The sequence below is a fragment of the Oncorhynchus masou genome, chromosome 33 (genome assembly GCF_036934945.1).
Source record: "Oncorhynchus masou masou isolate Uvic2021 chromosome 33, UVic_Omas_1.1, whole genome shotgun sequence".
Lineage (NCBI taxonomy): Eukaryota > Metazoa > Chordata > Actinopteri > Salmoniformes > Salmonidae > Oncorhynchus > Oncorhynchus masou.
Window position 1 is genome coordinate 25,938,591 of NC_088244.1, and position 24,052 is coordinate 25,962,642.

Genomic DNA, 24,052 nt, shown 5'->3' on the forward strand with positions numbered 1-24,052 from the left:
ATCGACGACTGGATGGAGGAGGCAGATTGACACAATCACAGGAATATGTCATTTGTATCCCCTCTGAAATAAGCAATTGACGGGGCAAGGGCATCAATTTAAGCAAATCAATTCAGTCATGGTTTGGTTTGACAAAAGAGATTCATACAGAAATCAAATTAAACCATTTGACATTTTATTTATTTGTTTTAAATCCTTATTGTAATTGTGTCATCCTACAATATGGCACATTAAGCATTAAATGTTTTTTTTCACATAAACAAGTAAAAGAACAGTGAAACCAATTAAATGAAAAGATGGAATACATCATACAGGATGATCACTACATATGCAACATTTATGTTACATTTGTGTTAAATTAAACATATGTTAAATTTAACGGAGTTGAACACAGCCACGAGAAAACACTAAAAGCACACGACCCATTCTAATAAATAGACCATGTGGTTTGCCATGGAGAGAACACTAGTACACAATAAGGGGTTGTCTTAAAGAATCGATACATTTAGCAGTGGCTGTCAACATAAAACATCAAATCGAAGATTTATCAGTCAGTCTTCAGACCCTCCTTGATGAGGTTGAGCTCATAGCACAGTGTCTCGTAGCGATAGGCCATACGGATCTGGGCGACATTGGTCTTGCGGATGTCGTTGCCCTCAGGGCCCTCCTTCAGATAGTCGGCACCCAGAAAGTGAGTCTTCTCCTGTAGATAAAAACCCAAGGCAACAAGGTTCAGACGAAATTTAGCCATGGCAGTCTACGACAGTGTTGTGTAATCCAACACATTGCTTTATTGTGTATTGTAACGTAACAAAATGCTTGAAAAGCCTGAAATTAACCATGAATCATGGCATGTCTTGGTAAAAATATTTACAGTTGAAGTCGGAAGTTTACATACACCTGAGCCAAATACATTTAAACTCAGTTTTTCACAATTCCTGACATTTAATCCTAGTAAAAAAAATCCCTGTTTTAGGTCAGTTAGGATCACCACTTTATTCTAAGAATGTGAAATGTCAGAATAATAGTAGAGATAATTATTTATTTCAGCTTTTATTTATTTTATCACATTCCCAGTGGATCAGAAGTTTACATACACTCAATTAGTATTTGGTAGCATTGCCTTTAAATAATTTAACTTGGGTCAAACGTTTCGGGCAGCCTTCCACAAGCTTCCCACAATAATGAGTGAATTTTTGCCCATTCCTCCTGACAGAGCTGGTGTAACTGAGTCAGGTTTGTAGGCCTCCTTGCTCGCACACACTTTTTCAGTTCTGCCCACAGATTTTCTACGGGATTGAGGTCAGGGCTTTGTGATGGCCACTCCAATACCTTTACTTTGTTGTACTTAAGCCATTTTGCCACAACTTTGGAAGACCCATTTGAGACCAAGCTTTAACTTCCTGGCTGGTGTCTTGAGATGTTGCTCCAAATATATCCACATACTTTTCCCACCTCATGATGCCATCTATTTTGTGAAAGGCACCAGTCCCTCCTGCAGCAAAGCACCCCCAAAACATGATGCTGCCACCCCCGTGCTTCACGGTTGGGATGGTGTCTTCGGCTTGCAAGCCTCCCCCTTTTTCCTCCAAACATAACGATGGTCATTATGGCCAAACAGTTCTATTTTGTATCATCAGACCAGAGGACATTTCTCCAAAAAGTACGATCTTTGTCCCCATGTGCAGTTGCATACCGTAGTCTGTCTTTTTTATGGCGGTTTTGGAGTAGTGGTTTCTACCTTGCTGAGCGGCCTTTCGGGTTATGTCAAATCAAACTTTATTTTTCACATACACATAGTTAGCAGATGCTTATGCGAGTGTAGCGAAATGCTTGTGCATCTAGTTCTGACAATTCAGTAATTTCCAACTAGTATTTCACAACAATTACATTAACAACAATTACATTAAACACATAAGTGTAAAGGAATGAATAAGAATATGTACATAAAAAAAATATATGAATGGTGTGATGGTATAGAACGGCATAGGCAAGATGCAGTGGATGGTATAGAGTACAGTATATACATATGAGATGAGTAATGTAGGGTATGTAAACATTATATAAAATGGCATTGTTTAAAGTGGCTAGTGATACATTTATTACATCCATTTTTCCAGTGGCTGTAGTGGAGTCAGTATGTTGGCAGCAGCCACTCAATGGTAGTGATGGCTGTATAACAGTCTGATGGCCTTGAGATAGAAGCTGTTTTTCAGTCTCTCGGTCCCAGCTTTGATGCACCTGTACTGACCTCGCCTTCTGGATGATAGCGAGGTGAACAGACAGTGGCTCGGGTGGTTGTTGTCCTTGATGATCTTTTTGGCCTTCCTGTGACATTGGGTGGTGTAGGTGTCCTGGAGGGCAGGTAGTTTGCCCCTGGTGATGCGTTGTGCAGACCTCACTACCCTCTGGAGAGCCTTACGGTTATGGGCGGAGCAGTTGCCGTACCAGGCGGTGATACAGCCCGACAGGATGCTTTCGATTGTGCATCTGTAAAAGTTTGTGAGTGTTTTTGGTGATGTCGATATAGGACTCGTTTTACTGTGGATATAGATACATTTGTACCTGTTTCCTCCAGCATCTTCACAAGGTCCTTTGCTGTTGTTCTGGGATTGATTTGCACTTTTCACACCAAAGTACGTTCATCTCTAGGAGAAAGAACGCATCTCCTTCCTGAGCAGTATGACGGTTGTGTGGTCCCATGGTGTTTATACTTGCATACTATTGTTTGTACAGATGAACGTGGTACCTTCAGGCATTTGGAAACAGACTTGTGGAGGTCTACAATTGTTATTCTGAGGTCTTGGCTGATTTCTTTTGATTTTCCCATGATGTCAAGCAAAGAGGCACTGAGTTTGAAGGTAAGCCTTGAAATACATTCACAAGTACACCTCCAATTGACTCAAATTATGTCAATTAGCCTATCAGAAGCTTCTAAAGCCTTGACATAATTTTATAGAATTTTCCAAGCTGTTTAAAGGCACAGTCAACTTAGTGTATGTAAACTTCTGACCCACTGGAATTGTGATACAGGGAATTATAAGTGAAATAATCAGTCTGTAAACAATTGTTGGAAAAATGACTTGTGTCATACACAAAGTAGATGTCCTAACAGACTTGCCAAAACTATAGTTTGTTAGTGGTTGTGGTTGAAAAACAAGTTTTAATGACTCCAACCTAAGTGTATGTAAACTTCCGACTTCAACTGTATATATATATATACTGACAATTCAGGCCACAGTGTGGATAAATTGTGGGTCTCTGAGGCAGTGTATTGTTTATCCTGTTTGTCGTCTGTTGGGTTTGTTACCTCATTAGACAGGCCACTCTGCAGCACACTATTCCTGGAGATCTCACACATGTCACAGGTGCTGAGCTTGAACACCTGGGCTGCAATGGCGTACTCCTCCATCAGGGGCTCCTGAGGACACAGTCAGAGCAGAGTGAGCTGGGCATCTTGCTTACTGTCTATCAACCATTGCCATTTTGAACTTAAAGGTTAAACCAATGAACGGCACCCTAGGTCAGTTGATTGGCACATAATGCATCAACATGAACCAAGAGAGCCCCAAACATAAATATCATCCTACACAACACAGACAGTACCGGACGGGAACCCAGTTTGGCCCCACCTTGGTGTAGTGGAACTGCATAGGGTCATCAGTGGACAGTGAGACGATCAGGCCCTTCTTGAGGAACTCCAGAACAGGATTCTTGGCATACTCCAGGAAGAGACTGTTGTTGCTGAGTGGAGACATGGCAATGGGAATCTGGGCCAGGAAGTAGAGGTACTGCAACACGGGGCTCTGTTGGGTGGGAGTGTTAAATACAAACATCAACATTAAGACCGTAGGAGTTAGTTGTGTCATGTGTTGATGGTGCCAAAGAGAGAAGGCTATTTTGTTTGGAGAGGTTACTGACCTTCTTGAGATTGAGGCCGTGAGAGATGTTGTCAGCGGTCATGAAGGAGGCCAGCAGATGGGTGACGGCTCCAGCCTCTCCACAGTGGGGCCTGAACTGGAAGGTGTTCATTCCCCTAGCTCTAGGAAGCAAACATAAACACAGACTCAGAGACAGAATGATGGCCATGCACTCTAAGACACTGATAATGACACGGGTGTATCATGTTTGATTTTTACTTTTTCTGAAACAATTTCTTGAAGGACATGTGGATTGTGATTTGACATGTGATACTCACTTGCGTAGCTGGTTGATCATAGTGATGTTGGCATACATGTAGTAGATGTAGTAGCTGTAGGAGGGGTTCTTGACAATGTCCCACTCCTCTGGCTTGGGGCTCTTGGTGCAGAACATGTGACCACTGTGCTTGGACTCGTCATCCACACTGTCAAAACCTGTCACCTACAGAACAGAGAAAGATGGAGAATTAAGAGATTGCCTTGATATTCAATGCATTTTCGACATACCAATCTTTCTTTTTATAAAGTGATTGAAAATGTCAAATTTTAAAAATCTAATTTCTCCCTTCTGAATACATTTCCATCAAGGCTGGAGAGCAATCATGAATTAGGACATTCGAGTGAAATACCCCTTGAAATTATAAATAAAAAATGTAAACCTCCTTTATCCCTGGTCTCTCATGCCAGTCTCACTCACATGCTTGAGGAAGATGCTGAGCTCAGGGTTGGCTTGGGGTTCGATGGTGGCCTGGAAAATAGGCATGAAGATGTTCTCCAGCATCTTTCCAAAGTGGGGCACAAAGTTCCTGCCTCTAAAGATGTCACTGAGGTGGAAGTACAGTGAATGAGCAGTTAGAAGTTAGTCAGACATTATTCTAAATGCACGAATATCATTATTTAGAGAGCCGTTGAAAAATATATTCTGTTCAGGTGTTGTTTTTTACTTTGAGTGTCAACATGATGCTCATAAAATAGTATAATTTTTTACTGTGTTTGCCAAACAAGTATTTCTAACACTTCCTGAAGAATCTAATCGTAAAAAGGGTACAGAAAGAGGGAAGTACATTCACTGATGAACAGAGGGATAGAACTTACTAGATCCTGGGCACTTGAATCATCCACTTGAGTTGAGGGGAGAAGACTCTATGCTTGTTGAACCAGCCGGAGAGCTTGGTCCACTCGTTAGGATTACAGCCATAGATGGAAAGACGGGGCTCAGCATATTGGTACCTGGCATCCTCCAGGTCAGATGCCACTTCCTGGGTGCGAAAAAAATGGAGAATTAGCTGATTGTAATTAAGCAGTGTTTACAAAAGGGATACTAACTCAGCCATAGCAGTCTAACCTTAATGATCCTGGCAAAGTACTCTCCGTCGATGTGGTTCTCTGTTTTCATGTACAGGTCACGCAGCTCACTGGCTCCCACAGGGTTGTACTTGGCATTGAACTTGTCAAAACGCTGAAAGGTTTGTCTGCCCTTGAGAGAAGAGGGTGCGAGAAGCATGTAAGACCAGGGAATGTACACACTGGCAATGGAAAAATAATACAAATATCAAAGCTGCATATTGTTTCACTATATGCATTTGACTATATAAGCAATCTACAGCTTCTGCCAAGAGGTCTGGAACTTTATTACACAGGAGGTCGTATCACACTTTCACTTTGGCCACAGGACTGCATTTCCCCTTTGAACACTACACTAGCTAGAGGTAGGACTCACAGCGTGCACATCCAGGGAATCGACAGTGAGATCGTAGGGGTGTAGGTTGAGGTTGGCAAACAGTTCCTTCATGGTCACATCTTTGCCCTTAATATTTTGCACTACACGGTCAGCGTCCACCCTGTATGACTTCTTGATGAAGCGCAGGAGGTGCTTCTGGTTCATGCAGGCAGCTGCATGGATGTGGGTGTCTACCTACAACAGCACATACAGGAGTTACGAGAAAAAATAGTTATGAGTTACTTACAAGTTATTATGAGGCGGCAGGGTAGCCTAGTGGTTAGAGCGTTGGACTAGTAACCGAAAGGTTGCAAGTTCAAACCCCTGAGCTGACAAGGTACAAATCTGTCATTCTGCCCCTGAACAGGCAGTTGACCCACTGTTCCTAGGCTGTCATTGAAAATAAGAATTTGTTCTTAACTGAGTTGCCTAGTAAAATAAAGGTCAAATTAAAAAATGAGTTCTCTTTGAACAACAGGGGGAGCAGAGCCCACAACATTTGCTATTTGCGAGCAGAAGCGGAAGTCGAACCCAGGTTGTAGGAAGTTAAAGTAGCCTACTCTAAAGCCCATAGACGTCTTATGCATTCACAAATATAAGATATCTGTTGAAAGGTCTTTTTTGTAATTTTGTTATTGCTGTCATTTTTATCAATGAAATGAAACTGGTGTAACAGGGTGAATATTTCCCTGTTACAGGCAGTTCTTTTCAGTGTTGAATGTGCTCTGTGATTGACCATGTCTAGGGCCCTACTTTTAGGTGCAGAAATGGAGGCATTGTGCTTTTACGTTCATGAATAGAGAGGATACAGCTTATGTCAAATTGATGCCAAAAATGTGATTTTCCTAACTTTAATCTAATTCTCCTAACCGGCTACAAAAAGTACACTCTGACAAACTGTATATTACCTAGCCAAAACCTGCTTTTACCGGTATTTTCAGCATTATCCATTATCCACTATTGTTGCTCCAGGCAGAAAATCCTAATAATTGTTCTGTAATTTCCGATCAATAAATCAATGTCTGGTTATGCATGTGTGTTAAGCCAGCACCTTAACCATTACACCAAGAGGTCTTAGATTTAATAAGCTAGGCCAATACTAATATGCTTTGTAAGGTGGCAGCTGTCTACCTTCCTGCAGTTGTAGAAGTCCCGATGGGGGTTCAGCTTCAGCTCCTTCATCTCCTCCATCTCGTTCAGCATCTCATGCACGTTGAACTTGGACATGAGGAACTTCAGACGACGGTGACTGTATGTCTTACTGCCACCCAGGAAAGACAGACAAAAATGTAATGTGGATCTTGTAAAGTTGTTAGGCATTTCATGGTGTGATTTGTAGTCCATATGTTGGATTATTTGTTCCAGACCAGCCTTAAGGCTGCATTTATACAGGTAGCCCAATTCTAATCTTTTGCCTACACTCCTTAAGAGTACATTCTTGGACTAAGTGCAGATAAGCATAGGACATAGTCCCGTGAGCTCCGTTGGTAGAGCATGGCACTTGCAACGCCAGGGTTGGGGTTTGACTCCCATGGGGGACTCGTATGAACAAATAGGAAAATGTATGCACTCAAAGTCGCTCTGGAGGTCATTCATTCACTAGGTCCCCCGTGTGGTTCTGGGATTTTTGCTCACCGTTCTTGTGATCATTTTGACCCCACAGGGTGAGATCTTGCGTGGAGCCCCAGATCGAGGGAGATTATCAGTGGTCTTGTATGTCTTCCATTTCCGAATAATTGCTCCCACACTTGATTTCTTCAAACCAAGCTGCTTACCTATTGCAGATTCAGTCTTCCCAGCCTGGTGCAGGTCTACAATTTTGTTTCTGGTGTCCTTTGACAACTCTTTGGTCTTGGCCATAGTGAAGTTTGGAGTGTGACTGTTTGAGGTTGTGGACAGGTGTCTTTTATACTGATAACAAGTTCAAACAGGTGCCATTAATACAGGTAACGAGTGGAGGACAGAGGAGCCTCTTAAAGAAGAAGTTACAGGTCTGTGAGAGCCAGAAATCTTGCTTGTTTGTAGGTGACCAAATACTTATTTTCCACCATAATTTGCAAATAAATTCATAATAAATCTTACAATGTGATTTTCTGGATTTTTTTTCTCATTTTGTCTGTCATAGTTGAAGTGTACCTATGATGACAATTACAGGCCTCTCTCATCTTTTTAAGTGGGAGAACTTGCACAATTGGTGGCTGACTAAATACATTTTTGCCCCACTGTATAAGTTATCCTGTACGAACCTTTGTGCTGAATACATTACGTTGTTACACGTGTCAAGCTTATGGGCATGTGGCAACAGTGTGTAGGAGGGAGGTTCCGAGGTGTGAGAAGTGTGCAGAAGGGCATGAAACAAAGGAATGTATAGCATTGGGGAAAGTAGTGGTATGTGTTAATTGTAGGGGTGCCCATGGGGGTCAGAAATGTCCCGTGCGAGAGAGGCAGGTTGAGATTTCCAGGGTTAGAGTAATGCAGAAGTTGTCATATGCTGAGGCAGTGAAGAAAGCAGAGGAAGATGGGTCAAAGAGGAGGGATCCTGGGAGGAGTGGTGTGAGTAGTAGATCTGTACCCGTACAGAAGGATAGGACAACAAGTGATATATATTATTCCGTGAAATTGGATTTTTTGCATTTACAGCAATGGTTATCAACTATCCTGCAGGGATGGAACGTAAGTCACAGAAAGTTAAGGTTGTGGTGGCAGCTGCAGAGAGGGATTTGGGTGTGTAAGACTAGACATCAGAAGAGTTACAGGGTGTGTTAAGTGGTGGTGTCCCATCCTTTCAGGTTGTTGGCCTGAGGTAGGACTTAATAGATTTAAATAGTGGAGAAGTGTGGTGTCCTTTTGTATTATTTGTATTTTTTTGTGAGTGTAGTGTTAGATGCCATTAAACCTTATCGAATAAGTTCTGTTTTGGCTAACCAAGGCCAAGTTTTCCGCTTTGGTCCACCAGACTCTTCGCATTTGGCCGGAAGTGTCTTGTAATGAGATTAAGTTGGAGTTGACCTCTCATTGTGCAGTAAAACTCACGTTGGGCCCTGTGCAATCAGAGCAATGAGGAAGTTCATGTCGTCGATGAAGGTTTCGTAGTGGGGGGCGGGCATGTTCTCGATGGGTTTGTGTTGATCGGCCTCTGCTGCGTCTTTGTACACGTAGATGACACCGTCCTTCATACGCGCTACCCAGCTCAGGTTTTCGGGCAGGCACTTGGTGTTGAAGGGGTCCTCGCCCTCCTTGGGTGGGGATGTGAAGACTGGCAAACAAAATGGTAGCTGTTAGATACTTTCTTGGCAGTAATCATCTGTCACGAGAAACTACTGCATGCATACCCCAGACATTTACATTCACACTTGCCAGCCTATTCACTTACCTGGTTGCACGGAGTGTTCAGGCTTAAAGGGCTCTCCCTCAATGTCCCTCAGGTACTGGGATGTGGTGAGGGGGAAGCGCTGGTAGGCCAGCCTCATGTACTTCTCTCTGATAGTCAGAGCACGGTACACTCCCTTACAGGAAAGCTCAAAGTCATCCATGGTCACCTATGAGTAGCGAGGGGAATGATGGAATAAGTGCCCTGCTCCAAATAATGCACCCTTCCATCCCTTGAAGTAATCACTGATCTAACACAAATGGATAATTGTCAGCAAGTTGTCAGTTTACAATGGGACCAAATCATTTGATAATATTTATAAGTGGGTTATGTAGTAATGCTTAAGTTGGCAGAGGGGAAAGTGAACAGTTTGATAAGCAGGCCCCACGTCCTCCTTATGATTTCTCTCTGTAAATGTCAGACATTTTTTAAACTTAAACCCAGGCATCTGCTGTGGGCTCCTAGTCTCCAGTGTAGAGGGATCTATTCCTTAAGGAGGCTCCCCTACAAGAGGTTAATGACCCAGAGACACATTCTAGCCATAGTGGTCAAGTTCACACCCGAGCCACAAGACATTTGCTGCTATTTGAGGAGGAGAGGGAGGAGGCAGCATAGATAGTGTGTTATTTATGCGTTTATGAGAGGGTCCATCCTTTTGGACCAGGTCTCTCTTGCAAAGGGGATTTGATCTCAATAAGTCTAACCTGGATAAGAGAGAAACAAAGGCTACATAGCTAAGATATAATACCCCAGAGGCGTAGTCTCCGATGATGGCCACTCTCTGGAAGTCAGGCACTTCTAGGTAGGTTGGGGTGTCCATCAACACCTCCGCCACAGGTGCCAGCACCTTCCTGGCCTGATCACTCATGGATGGAGGCAAAGTCATGGTGCGACACTTATGTAGTCTCTTCTTACTGCCGAGCGACAGGGGAGGTGCGACAGACAAAGAGTGGATTTAGTGATAAGGTAAAGGGCGAGACTATATGGACATGCCTGGTACACCCAAATTGATGACATATGTCACCCAGCTGAGACGAATGGATTCGGTTCAGTCAGTCATACCGTCGTCCTGATGAGCCCATCCCAGCTAGTTAGTTTATGCTGGTTAGCTGGCTTGGCAACAACAGCAGCATGGCGCTAGATAAAACTGCTAATATAAAGTGATATTTAGTTCAATCGGCGAGGGAGAAATAACTTGTATTGGTCACCATCTGGATATCACCGTGACATGCCAATTAAAAATTCTACAGCTGCACCATCAAGAGCATCGTGACCGGTTGCATCACTGCCTGGTATGGCAACTGCTCGGGATCTGACCGTAAGGTGCTACAGAGGGTAGTGCATACGGCCCGGTACATCACAGGGGCCAAGCTTCCTGCCATCCAGGACCTATATAATAGGCAGTGTCAGAGGAAAGCCAATAAAATTGTCAGAGACTCCAGTCACCAAAGTCGTAGACTGTTCTCTGCTACCGCATTGCAAGCGGTACTGGAGCGCCAAGTCCAGGACCAAAAGGCTCCTTAACAGCTTCTACCCCCAAGCCATGAGTCTGCTGAACAATTAATAAAATGGCCATGACTATTTAATTTGACACCCCCTCTCCATTTGTTTTGTACACTGCTGCTACATTGACACTCCAACCTACATGTACAAATTACCTCAACTAACCTGTACCCCAGCACACTGACTCGGTACCCCTGTAAATAGCCTCGTTATTGTGTTACTTTTTACTTTAGTTTATTTGGTAAATATTTTCTTAACTCTTCTTGGACTGCACTGTTGGTTAAGGGCTTGTAAGTAAGCATTTCACAGTAAGGTCTACACTTGCTGTACTCGGCACATGTGACAAATACAGTTTGATTTGATTAGCTAACGTAACGACAAGCTGGTGCGAATGACCAGTGCAAAGGTCTGTTTTCGAAGTGCTTCCCACTGGGCATTTGTATCACGTCGCTGGCGGTAGCTAATGTCATTAGAACGACTGACTGAATTGAATTTGTTCATCACCATTCAAGCGTGACATAGAGCTTTTGTCATCCTAAAAAAACGAAAACGAGTTACCTCTGGTTCTTTCAGCGATTCCTATGGTTTTTGACATAAACGCCGAGGTTAACACAGGCTTAGGAAATCTTATAAGTTTTGTCCTTTAATATAAGTCAGTTACCATGACCTTTATGAATTATGAAGCCTTTGTGCTTTAAGTGCTTTTCACAATTACGTACATGCTTCAAAATCCACAAAAAGTTACGTTATCTGATGAAGATGATCATAGAACAAAATGTATAAGATCTAAGCCTGTGTTTACCACAGAAATGAAGGCTATTCCATGAGAGAAATTTACAAGAAACTGATGATCCCGTACAACACTGTGTACTACTCCCTTCACAGAACAGCGCTTTATCAAACTAGACATTCGAATGTACTTGTGCTCTTGCTCAGTTATGCACAGGGGCCTCCCACTCCTCTTTCTATTCTGGTTAGAGCCAGTTTGCGCAGTTCTGAGAAGGGAGTAGTACACAGCATTGTATGAGATCTTCACTTGGCAATTTCTCACATCGAATAGCCTTCATTTCTCAGTTCAAGAAAAGACTGACGAGTTTCAGAAGAATGTTCTTTGTTTCTGGCCATTTCAAGCCAATAATTGAACCAACAAATGATGAGGCTCCAGATGCTCAACTAGTCTAAAGAAGGCCAGTTTTATTGCTTCTTTAATCAGAACAACAGTTTTCAGTTGTGCTAACATAATTGCAAAATGGTTTTCTAATGATCAATTAGCCTTTTAAAATGGTAAACTTGGATTAGTTAACACAACGTTAACACAACAATTAGTTAACACAACAGGAGTGATGGTTGCTGATAACGGGCCTCTGTATGCCTATGTAGATATTCCATAAAAAAATCTGTCGTTTCCAGCTACAACAGTCATTTACAACATTAACAATGTCTAAACTGTTATTTTAATGGACAAAAAATGTGATTTTCTTTCTATAACAAGGACAAACTTTTGAATGGTAGCGTATATAAGTTGATGAAATGCCATGTGCGTCCACTTATATCAGGAGTAAACCCTCTATTTCACATCTTCCTCTCTGCTAATACCCACCGTTTCTCAGTATCTTCTTCAGTCTGCAGGTGGTAGGCCATTTCCTGTTTAAGGATGGGACAGTCATCTTGCTCTTCAAACAAGGAAATCTCATCGCGGACGCCCTCACCTTTGGTCTCAGATGCAAAGACTTCCTCTGCAAAGGCACGCATGTGCTCATCGGTCTCTGGCAGAAACATTTACAAACGTGTTACCCACCCTGTTTTGCTGTAAGGTAATAGCAAGTTACTAAGTGTGCACTTTTCTTATGTCATATGCCACATCACATTTTGTTTCCCAAAAGCTTTTAAGTGCACTACACAGGACATGATGCAATGAAATGGACAACATGGAGCGCTGACCTGAAACAAGCACTGAACATCAACAGCATAAACAAGCTATCAACAGCATAGATACAACAGGTGTGAATGATCAAGAAAGCTAGGATGGTCAAATCCATCATGATTTAAATTATTGGTTGAAATGATCTTGTAAACAACAAGGTAGTACCACAGAGGGAAACATTAGACATACCTTACTGCAGTTGATAACACCCTCCAGCAGCACATGCTTTGTGTGTGTGTAAGACCAAGCAGAACTTGGTCCAACGTCAACTCCCACAGCTCTGATCACTAGCTTGGACTGGTAACACAGGGTTCCATGCACACAGAGCTACAGTAATCCAGCACAAACAATAGGGCCCGACGACTCACATAAACACTCAAAGGCTTGCTCTACTGATACATCCAATATCTACAGTACAAACAAAACAGCCTTCTAGAGCCAAACAAGACAAAAGAGGCTGTGATACTACACAACTGCAGAAACTCTTGGCCTATCTTGTTCATGGAGTCAGAGTTTCTCTGGACTCAACAAGGCCCAGAAACCTCATGCGCCATCAGACTGATACATTTATTGACTTATTAATTTGTGTAGCATTCACTGCAAACTCTATTCTATGACAAATAAGTGAGTGAATGAATGTTGGCAGTCACACATTTCAATGGTGGGACATAGACGCAGGGTCAGGCTACTCTAGGATTGCTGTCTTCTTCTCACCCTTCATACTTACTTTGACCTGATACTGCATTCCACAGGAGCAGAGAAGAGGATAAACCAAAAGGCAACCAATGAAACAAAATAAAAGTCAGGTTACGGATTCAATTAATGAGTTAGATAATGTTAATACACATTAAAATGAATGAGACACCGTTCCCTGGTCTGTTTTATTTGATCAAACGACTGGAAAACCCTTTTCCCATTTAGAGATGCAACATGTAACCATCCAAGGATTCAGCATGAGATAATGAACATGATAGTCAATTGAGTTAACTCATGAATGTGTTGATGAAATACTAACAATGAATCACAACATGACTGAAAAGACACAACAAAATCAACTAAAGTGGCAATGGATGTTTATCGAGGTTAAACATTAATTAACAAGCATGAAATTACTTACAGAAGTAAGGCAACCGGTCATTGTTTTTGGTAGAATATGAATCACGATATTTAGGGAACATGTTACGTTTAAATTAAGGTTATTGCAAAACAGTATGTCATGGTTCTAAAATTGTGGTCAGTCAGACACTGGTTAATTTCTAAGGTTTAGATGGTTCCTCCCCCTGACAGTAGCATATGGGCCAAGATTAACTGTAATCTATGGTTTGTTTGTTTGTTTTTTACCAGCTATTAAAAACTTAAGTTAAATTTAGCCAATGCTAGATAAAATCAAAATGATTTTCTAAAATCCATGGCCAAATTATTTCAAATCAACTTGGTTTGACGTGGTGATTTGGCCTTTTCTTCTTATTTTTATTTATTTATTTTTTTACATTGCATGAATGTACCCCTATGAATGTACCCCTATGAATGTACCCTATGAATGTACCCCTATGAATGTACCCCTATGAATGTACCCCTATGAATGTACCCCTATGAATGTACCCTATGAATGTACCCTATGAATGTACCCTATGAATGTACCCCTATGGAATGTACCCCTATGAATGTACCCCTATGGAATGTACCCCTATGGAATGTACCCCTATCACTTCCATGGAGTTTTAGCTAGCGTTGGCTAAAGTTAGCTGAAGTTTGTAGTGGCTGTTTAATGAAAACCGAACCATGGATTACAGTATCTCCTAGCCCATAGACTACTTTCAGGGTGAGGAACCATCCAACGTTGAGTTGTAAAATACTGAACTTCTCCTTTAAACCCAACTTTTAATATAGGTTCTCTATTGAGCATGCATTTTAGTCCAGTCGTAGGCTTAATGGAATTATTAATGTTGTATCTCTAAGATCCATGCAAAGAGTAGAATCATCCATGAGATTCCCAACATTCAGGGGACGGGGGAAAGAAAACATTTACTCATCCCTTCACAGCACAAACAAGTCTGGAGAACCAAGAGCATCGTGTCTGTTGAGTTTCCTGTCATGCATTCCCATGTACAGTGACTCACTGAGACAGGCCACCTTTGATTAATTTATTCTCTATACCCCCCTATACTCAACTGGCGGACCGGATCCGGACCCAGAACAGGGTCAATAGGCCGGTAAATAAAACAATTAAAAATCATATAAACACACATTAGACATGGAAGAATGCATAGAATTGCAGAAAATGAGCTTTAAAACAATAACATTTTCTCTCCAACAAGAGGGGTGTGAAGAGTTTGGGGTTGCATGGGTTGGCGAGGTGGGGGTCTGTTACTACGCCGATAATTGACATTATCCATCCAGACGTTTGCCACCTGGGAAATGTGTGTGACCGGAACTTCTCAAATAGGACTTGAGTACTCCTGCTCTTTACGTTATCCTTGGATGAAGAAAAAAAAATCTAATCTGTTTCACCTCTCTTGTGCTTGTCTCCACCCCCCTCCAGGTGTCACCCATTTTCCCCATTATCCCCTGTGCATTTATATCGGTGTTTTTTGTTGGTCTGTTGCTAGTTTGTCTTGTCTCGTCAAGTCTACCAGCGTGTTTTATCCCGTGCGCCTTTTCTCTCTAGTCCCTGTTTTCTAAACTCAAAAAAAATAAACGTCCTCTCACTGTCAACTGCATTTATTTTCAGCAAACTTAACCTGGCCACCAGCTGCATTAAGTACTGCAGTGCATCTCCTCCTCATGGACTGCACCAGATGTGCCAGTTCTTGCCGTGAGATGTTAACCCACTCTTCCACCAAGGCACCTGCAAGTTCCTGGACATTTCTGGGGGGGAATGGCCCTAGCCCTCACCCTCCAATCCAGCAGGTCCCAAACGTGCTCAATGGGATTGAGATCCTGGCTCTTCGCTGGCCATGGCAGAACACTGACATTCCTGTCTTGCAGGAAATCATGCACAGAACGAGCAGTATGGCTGGTGGCATTACCATGCTGGAGGGTCATGTCAGGATGAGCCTGCAGGAAGGGTACCACATTAGGGAAGAGGATGTCTTCCCTGTAATGCACAGCATTGAGATTGCCTGCAATGACAACGAGCTCAGTCCGATGATGCTGTGACACACCACCCCAGACCATGACGGACCCTCCACCTCCAAATCAATCCTGCTCCAGAGTACAGGCCTCAGTGTAACGCTCATTCCTGCGACAATAAACGCGAATCCGACCATCACCCCTGGTGAGACAAAACCATGACTCGTCAGTGAAGAGCACTTTTTTCCTGTCCTGTCTGGTTCAGCGATGATGGGTTTGTGCCCATAGGCGACATTGCTGCCAGTGATGTCTGGTGAGGACCTGCCATACAACAGGCCGACAAGCCCTCAGTCCAGCATCTCTCAGACAATTGCAGACAGTCTGAGCACTGATGGAGGAGTTGTGCATTCCTGGTGTTGTTACACGTGTTGTTACACGTGGTCTGCCACTGCAAGGACAATCAGCTGTCTGTCCTGTCTCCCTGTAGCGCTGTCTTAGGCATCTCACAGTATGGATATTGCAATGTATTGCCCTGACCACATCTGCAGTCCTCATTCCTCCTTGCAGCATGCCTAAGGCATGTTCACACAGATGAGCAGGGTGTTTTTCAGAGTCAGTAGAAAGGCCTCTTTAGTTTTCATAACTGCGACCTTAATTGACTACCGTCTGTAAGCTATTAGTGTCTTAATGACCGTTCCACAGGTGCATGTTCATGAATTGTTTATGGTTCATTGAACAAGCATGGGAAACAATGTTTAAACCCTTTACAATGAAGATCTGTGAAGTTATTTGGAATTTTATGAATTATCTTTGAAAGACAGGGACGTTTATTTTTTGCTGAGTTTAGTTCTTCCAGTTTTTACCTCTCTACCTGAGCCTGCCTGCCGTTCTGTACATTTCTGACACTGCCGTAGATTACTGACCTCTGCCTGCCCCGACCCCGAGCCTGCCTGCCGTTCTGTACATTTCTGACACTGCCGTAGATTACTGACCTCTGCCTGCCCCGACCCCGAGCCTGCCTGCCGTTCTGTACATTTCTGACACTGCCGTAGATTACTGACCTCTGCCTGCCCCGACCCCGAGCCTGCCTGCTGTTCTGTACCTTACTGACTCTGCCCTGGATTACTGACCTCTGCCTGCCCCGACCCCGAGCCTGCCTGCTGTTCTGTACCTTACTGACTCTGCCCTGGATTACTGACCTCTGCCTGCCCCGACCCCGAGCCTGCCTGCTGTTCTGTACCTTACTGACTCTGCCCTGGATTACTGACCTCTGCCTGCCCCGACCCCGAGCCTGCTTGCTGTTCTGTACCTTACTGACTCTGCCCTGGATTACTGACCTCTGCCTGCCCTTGACCTGTCATTTGCCTGACCCCTATTTTGTTAATAAACATCTGTGAATCGAACTGTCTGCATCTGGGTCTTATCCTGAGCCTTGATAGTACGAACTGGCCATGACTGACCCAGCAGACTCGGACCAGCTCCGCAACGCCAACTCCTATCTAGGAGCCACCACTGGGAGACACAAGGAGTTACTTCGAGATCTTATGGAAGGATTCCAGACCTTGGCGGAATGCCATGACCATGACTTGAATACATTGCTGGAGCAATTAGGCAGATTTTCTGTTAGGCAGCAATGCCCTCCTATGATTAGAATGACACTCAGTAACTTGTTAGTCTTACAGGGTGCTGATGATGATGATACAGTTCCATTCACTACCGGTATTCCAAGGAAGACATCACATGACCCAGCTGTTTAACATAATGTTTGGATAACAATAGCCTAAGAACAAAAAAGATCAGAAATGGGCCACTTGTCTAAACACAACTTAAAAGGCATCCCACACATACAGTTGAGTCGGACGTTTACATACACTTAGATTGGAATCATTAAAACTATTTTTTTCAACCACTCCACAAATTTCTTGTTAACAAACTATAGTTTTGGCAAGTCAGTGAGGACATCTACTTTGTGCATGACACAAGTCATTTTTCCAACAATTGTTTACAGACAGATTATTTCAATTATCATTCACTGTATCACAATTCCAGTGGGTCAGAAGTTTACATACACTAAGTTGACTGTGCCTTTAACCCGCTTGGAAAATTCCCAGAAACTTATGTCAGAGCCAAACATTTATACTAGTGTCAAAATGTAGTACAAAGTGTAAATAGGATCATTTTGGTCATAAAGTCAGTCTAGTCCAAAACGGAGTATGGTTAGTCACTGCTTCATGACTTACTTGAGGATTTGGTTTGGATTACAATTATGTCAACAATTAATTCCCCCTTTTGCCTATTAACATGTGTGGTGGTTTTCTGTTAAAAGACAACTCAGGTTCGCTTTGCATCGCCCGGTGCCCGGGTGGGCAGAGACCTCTCCTTAGGATGACCAATGGAATGGTCAAAAATAAGCAAACCCAGCCCACCCAGGTCACGCAAAATGAACTTGCTAGCATTTCTTAATGATCATTGTAGAAACACTAGGTTAAATCAGGAAGTGCAGTCACCCTTTAATAACAAGATATTAAATAAATATAAACCCTGGAAGATTATGATTAGAGCGAGAAATCATTGTACTTGAATAAAGGCTATTTACGAAAGAACTACGTTTTCATATATAAAATACTGCACTCTGGAAACCTGTGTTCTACTGGCTACAATGCTGCATGACAGGACTACCAACAATCTCAGGCCTGGGCATGGCTTGGAAGTGGGGCAGCAGCCTGTGGCAGCAGTGGCACCCACCAGACGACTCACCTGGCATATTGACTTTAGGCATGGTTCCCTTCCACAAACTCGATCCCTGAGGCCTGGCAAAGCTGGTCAGCTACTGGACTGGTGTAGCGGGAAGTGTGGAGCCCTCTGCCTCTCCAATGCAATATGAAACTGTGCTTGCGCTGTGTAACCAGAGCTTGCTGTGCCCACACTGGATGCATTTCAGAGGATTCCGCGTCACCACTCTATTTTAAGTTTTTACATGCCAAGTCTCACTGACAAGTACACATAGCAGGAGAGAGGGTGAGGGTCTGGTGTTACAAGTTCAAAAGCACACACTCATTTGCGTCACTTGAGTGGGTTGAGTCACTGGTGTGATCTTCCTGTCCGGGTTGGAGCCCCCCATTTGGTTGTGCCGTGGCGGAGATCTTTGTGGGCTATACTCGGCCTTGTTTCAGGATGGTAAGTTGGTGGTTGAAGTATCCCTCTAGTTGTGTGGGGGCTATGCTTTGGCAAAGTGGGTGGGGTTATATCCTGCCTGTTTGGCAATATCCGGGGGTATCGTCAGATAGGGCCACAGTGTCTCCCGACCCCTCCTGTCTCAGCCTCCAGTATTTATGCTGCAGTAGTTTGTGTTGGGGGGCTAGGGTCAGTCTGTTATATCTGGAGTATTTCTCCTGACTTATACGGTGTCCTGTGTGAATTTAAGTATGCTCTCTCTAATTCTCTCTCTCGTTCGTTCTTTCTTTCTTTCTCTCTTTCTTTCTCTCTCTCGGAGGACCTGAGCCCTAGGACCATGCCTCAGGACTACCTGGCCTGATGACTCCTTGCTGTCCCCAGTCCACCTGGCTGTGCTGCTGCTCCAGTTTCAACTGTTCTGCCTGCGGCTATGGAACCCTGACCTGTTTACTGGATGTGCTACCTGTCCCAGACCTGCTGTTTTCAACTCTCTAGAGACAGCAGGAGCGGTAGAGATACTCTGAATGATCGGCGATGAAAAGCCAACTGACATTTACTCTTGAGATGCTGACCTGTTGCACCCTCGACAACCACTGTGATTATTATTATTTGACCCTGCTGGTCATCTATGAACATTTGAACATCTTGGCCATGTTCTGTTATAATCTCCAACGGGCACAGCCAGAAGAGGACTGGCCACCCCTCATAGCCTGGTTCCTCTCTCAATTTCTTCCTAGGTTCTGGCCTTTCTAGGGAGTTTTTCCTCTCCACTGTGCTTCTACACCTGCATTGCTTGCTGTATGGGGTTTTAGGCTGGGTTTCTGTACAGCACTTTGAGACATCAGCTGATGTAAGGGCTTTATAAATACATTTGATTTGATTTGAGATCGCATGATTTTATGGGTGTGTGGATCCATTTCCATCATGCAATGGTCCTGCTTGTCTTGCACTGCAGAATTGACATCCTCCACACCCTGACAGAGTAAGGGTTAAAACATGTAAGAAAATGTTCACTGAGGAAAAGATAATGTAATCTGAAGTATAAAATATTCTCCTTTCGCCCACTGTCACGCTCTGAAAGGGTGCCAAAACTCAACAATTGAGCTAATAGGACTTAAACTTGCTCAGCAAAGTAAACCAATCTGACAAGATACTTTTACAACATAATGGACGTAATGAGAATAAACAAAACGTTCTGAAATGTATTTTGAGTAACCTTGAAAAGACAAGTTAACACATATCTCCCAGTTTGGAAATTTGTTTGGAGTGGCAGCTCATGGAAGCTTTTTGAGGACATCAGGTTTTTTTGTACACTTTTGAGATGGTACTGGGATAGAGGCCAAGAACACACTGAACAACTGAGCCCCTGCCCCAACCTCATGCCCGAATCTCCAATGCCACCCCCTCCCCTCCCCCAAAGACACAACCAATCTATTTAGAGAATGCAATCCCAAATGTCAAAGGTTATTTCCGTGTGCAGCCAGTTAAAGACATCAAGTCAGAGAGATGAGGAGGGAGGTGTGTAGTGGGGGGCACTGGGTAAAGAGAGGAGGGAGGTGGGCAGTGGGGGGCACTGGGTAAAGAGAGGAGGGAGGTGGGCAGTGGGGGGCACTGGGTAAAGAGAGGAGGGAGGTGGGCAGTGGGGGGCACTGGGTAAAGAGGAGGGAGGTGGGCAGTGGGGGGCACTGGGTAAAGAGAGGAGGGAGGTGGGCAGTGGGGGGCACTGGGTAAAGAGGAGGGAGGTGGGCAGTGGGGGGCACTGGGTAAAGAGAGGAGGGAGGTGGGCAGTGGGGGGCACAGGGTAAAGAGAGGAGGGAGGTGTGCAGTGGGGGGCACAGGGTAAAGAGAGGAGGGAGGTGGGCAGTGGGGGGCACTGGGTAAAGAGAGGAGGGAGGTGGGCAGTGGGGGGCACTGGGTAAAGAGAGGAGGGAGGTGTGCAGTGGGGGGCACAGGGTAAAGAGAGGAGGGAGGTGGGCAGTGGGGGGCACTGGGTAAAGAGAGGAGGGAGGTGTGCAGTGGGGGGCACAGGGTAAAGAGAGGAGGGAGGTGGGCAGTGGGGGGCACTGGGTAAAGAGAGGAGGGAGGTGGGCAGTGGGGGGCACTGGGTAAAGAGGAGGGAGGTGGGCAGTGGGGGGCACTGGGTAAAGAGAGGAGGGAGGTGTGCAGTGGGGGGCACTGGGTAAAGAGAGGAGGGAGGTGGGCAGTGGGGGGCACTGGGTAAAGAGAGGAGGGAGGTGGGCAGTGGGGGGCACTGGGTAAAGAGAGGAAGGAGGTGGGCAGTGGGGGGCACTGGGTAAAGAGAGGAGGGAGGTGGGCAGTGGGGGGCACTGGGTAAAGAGAGGAGGGAGGTGGGCATTGGGGGGCACTGGGTAAAGAGAGGAGGGAGGTGGGCAGTGAGAGGCACTGGGTAAAGAGGAGGGAGGTGGGCAGTGGGGGGCACTGGGTAAAGAGGAGGGAGGTGGGCAGTGGGGGGCACTGGGTAAAGAGGAGGGAGGTGGGCAGTGGGGGGCACTGGGTAAAGAAAGGAGGGAGGTGGGCAGTGGGGGGCACTGGGTAAAGAGGAGGGAGGTGGGCAGTGGGGGGCACTGGGTAAAGAGGAGGGAGGTGTGCAGTGGGGGGCACTGGGTAAAGAGGAGGGAGGTGGGCAGTGGGAGGCATTGGGTAGAGAGGAGGGAGGTGGGCAGTGGGAGGCATTGGGTAGAGAGGAGGGAGGTGGGCAGTGGGAGGCATTGGGTAGAGAGGAGGGAGGTGGGCAGTGTGAGGCATTGGGTAGAGAGGAGGGAGGTGGGCAGTGGGGGACATTGGGTAGAGAGGAGGGAGGTGGACAGTGCGAGCACTGGCACAGCAGTTTCCCCTATACTCTAAAAAGGAATATCAGATCATATAAAGGACTGATCCCTGGCCCCAACTGGTCATTTAGAAGCAGATTACCAATAACGATAAACATGAGTTCTGTCCCCATTATTGGCAAAGTGATATTAAACTGCACTCTAAACAGGACGTCTTGCACATCACAAGTAGAAAGTTGTTGAAGTGAAAACAAAGATTCAGTAGAAGTTGACAGAGATTACATCCTGCCAAATAGAGGCAGTGGAAGGCGTTGGGTAGAGAGGAGGGAAGTGGGCAGTGGGGGACATTGGGTAGAGAGGAGGGAAGTGGGCAGTGGGGGACATTGGGTAGAGAGGAGGGAAGTGGGCAGTGGGGGACATTGGGTAGAGAGGAGGGAAGTGGGCAGTGGGGGACATTGGGTAGAGAGGAGGGAAGTGGGCAGTGGGGGACATTGGGTAGAGAGGAGGGAAGTGGGCAGTGGGGGACATTGGGTAGAGAGGAGGGAAGTGGGCAGTGGGGGACATTGGGTAGAGAGGAGGGAAGTGGGCAGTGGGGGACATTGGGTAGAGAGGAGGGAAGTGGGCAGTGGGGGACATTGGGTAGAGAGGAGGGAAGTGGGCAGTGGGGGACATTGGGTAGAGAGGAGGGAAGTGGGCAGTGGGGGACATTGGGTAGAGAGGAGGGAAGTGGGCAGTGGGGGACATTGGGTAGAGAGGAGGGAGGTGGGCAGTGGGGGACATTGGGTAGAGAGGAGGGAGGTGGGCAGTGGGCAGTGGGGGACATTGGGTAGAGAGGAGGGAGGTGGGCAGTGGGGGACATTGGGTAGAGATGAGGGAGGTGGGCAGTGGGGGACATTGGGTAGAGAGGAGGGAGGTGGGCAGTGGGGGACATTGGGTAGAGATGAGGGAGGTGGGCAGTGGGGGACATTGGGTAGAGAGGAGGGAGGTGGGCAGTGGGGGACATTGGGTAGAGAGGAGGGAAGTGGGCAGTGGGGGACATTGGGTAGAGAGGAGGGAGGTGGGCAGTGGGGGACATTGGGTAGAGAGGAGGGGGGTGAGCAGTGGGCAGTGGGGGACATTGGGTAGAGAGGAGGGAGGTGGGCAGTGGGGGACATTGGGTAGAGATGAGGGAGGTGGGCAGTGGGGGACATTGGGTAGAGAGGAGGGAGGTGGGCAGTGGGGGACATTGGGTAGAGAGGAGGGGGGTGAGCAGTGGGCAGTGGGGGACATTGGGTAGAGAGGAGGGAGGTGGGCAGTGGGGGGACATTGGGTAGAGAGGAGGGAGGTGGGCAGTGGGCAGTGGGGGACATTGGGTAGAGAGGAGGGAGGTGGGCAGTGGGGGACATTGGGTAGAGAGGAGGGAGGTGGGCAGTGGGAGGCATTGGGTAGAGAGGAGGGAGGTGGGCAGTGGGGGACATTGGGTAGAGAGGAGGGAGGTGGGCAGTGGGGGACATTGGGTAGAGAGGAGGGAGGTGGGCAGTGGGGGACATTGGGTAGAGAGGAGGGAGGTGGGCAGTGGGGGACATTGGGTAGAGAGGAGGGAGGTGGGCAGTGGGGGACATTGGGTAGAGAGGAGGGGGGTGAGCAGTGGGCAGTGGGGGACATTGGGTAGAGAGGAGGGAGGTGGGCAGTGGGGGGACATTGGGTAGAGAGGAGGGAGGTGGGCAGTGGGCAGTGGGGGACATTGGGTAGAGAGGAGGGAGGTGGGCAGTGGGGGACATTGGGTAGAAAGGAGGGAGGTGGGCAGTGGGGGACATTGGGTAGAGAGGAGGGGGGTGAGCAGTGGGCAGTGGGGGACATTGGGTAGAGAGGAGGGAGGTGGGCAGTGGGGGGACATTGGGTAGAGAGGAGGGAGGTGGGCAGTGGGCAGTGGGGGACATTGGGTAGAGAGGAGGGAGGTGGGCAGTGGGAGGCATTGGGTAGAGAGGAGGGAGGTGGGCAGTGGGGGACATTGGGTAGAGAGGAGGGAGGTGGGCAGTGGGGGACATTGGGTAGAGAGGAGGGAGGTGGGCAGTGGGAGGCATTGGGTAGAGAGGAGGGAGGTGGGCAGTGGGGGACATTGGGTAGAGAGGAGGGAGGTGGGCAGTGGGGGACATTGGGTAGAGAGGAGGGAGGTGGGCAGTGGGGGACATTGGGTAGAAAGGAGGGAGGTGGGCAGTGGGGGACATTGGGTAGAGAGGAGGGGGGTGAGCAGTGGGCAGTGGGGGACATTGGGTAGAGAGGAGGGAGGTGGGCAGTGGGGGGACATTGGGTAGAGAGGAGGGAGGTGGGCAGTGGGCAGTGGGGGACATTGGGTAGAGAGGAGGGAGGTGGGCAGTGGGAGGCATTGGGTAGAGAGGAGGGAGGTGGGCAGAGGGGGACATTGGGTAGAGAGGAGGGAGGTGGGCAGTGGGGGACATTGGGGAGAGAGGAGGGAGGTGGGCAGTGGGAGGCATTGGGTAGAGAGGAGGGAGGTGGGCAGTGGGGGACATTGGGTAGAGAGGAGGGAGGTGGGCAGTGGGGGACATTGGGTAGAGAGGAGGGAGGTGGGCAGTGGGGGGA

General features: G+C 46.3%; 1 protein-coding gene across 2 annotated transcripts; it reads right to left on the bottom strand.

Annotated features, from left to right (window-relative positions):
- Positions 1-173: 173 nt before the first annotated feature.
- LOC135527552 (AMP deaminase 1-like) lies at positions 174-18,370 on the bottom strand. Of its 2 annotated transcripts, XM_064956048.1 has the most exons (16): positions 18,267-18,370; positions 13,165-13,176; positions 12,114-12,279; positions 9,759-9,924; positions 9,014-9,179; positions 8,674-8,896; positions 6,772-6,901; positions 5,641-5,835; positions 5,266-5,397; positions 5,016-5,179; positions 4,618-4,744; positions 4,199-4,362; positions 3,922-4,042; positions 3,633-3,806; positions 3,311-3,421; positions 174-703 (listed from the first exon to the last, which is right to left on the bottom strand). In XM_064956048.1, exons 1-16 carry the CDS (start codon positions 18,286-18,288, stop codon positions 548-550), a joined length of 2,229 nt encoding a protein of 742 aa, XP_064812120.1. In that variant the 5' UTR covers positions 18,289-18,370; the 3' UTR covers positions 174-547. The 2 variants fall into 2 exon arrangements, with proteins under 2 accessions (XP_064812120.1, XP_064812121.1); XM_064956049.1 differs by lacking the exon at positions 13,165-13,176.
- Between the last annotated feature and the right edge of the window lie 5,682 nt (positions 18,371-24,052).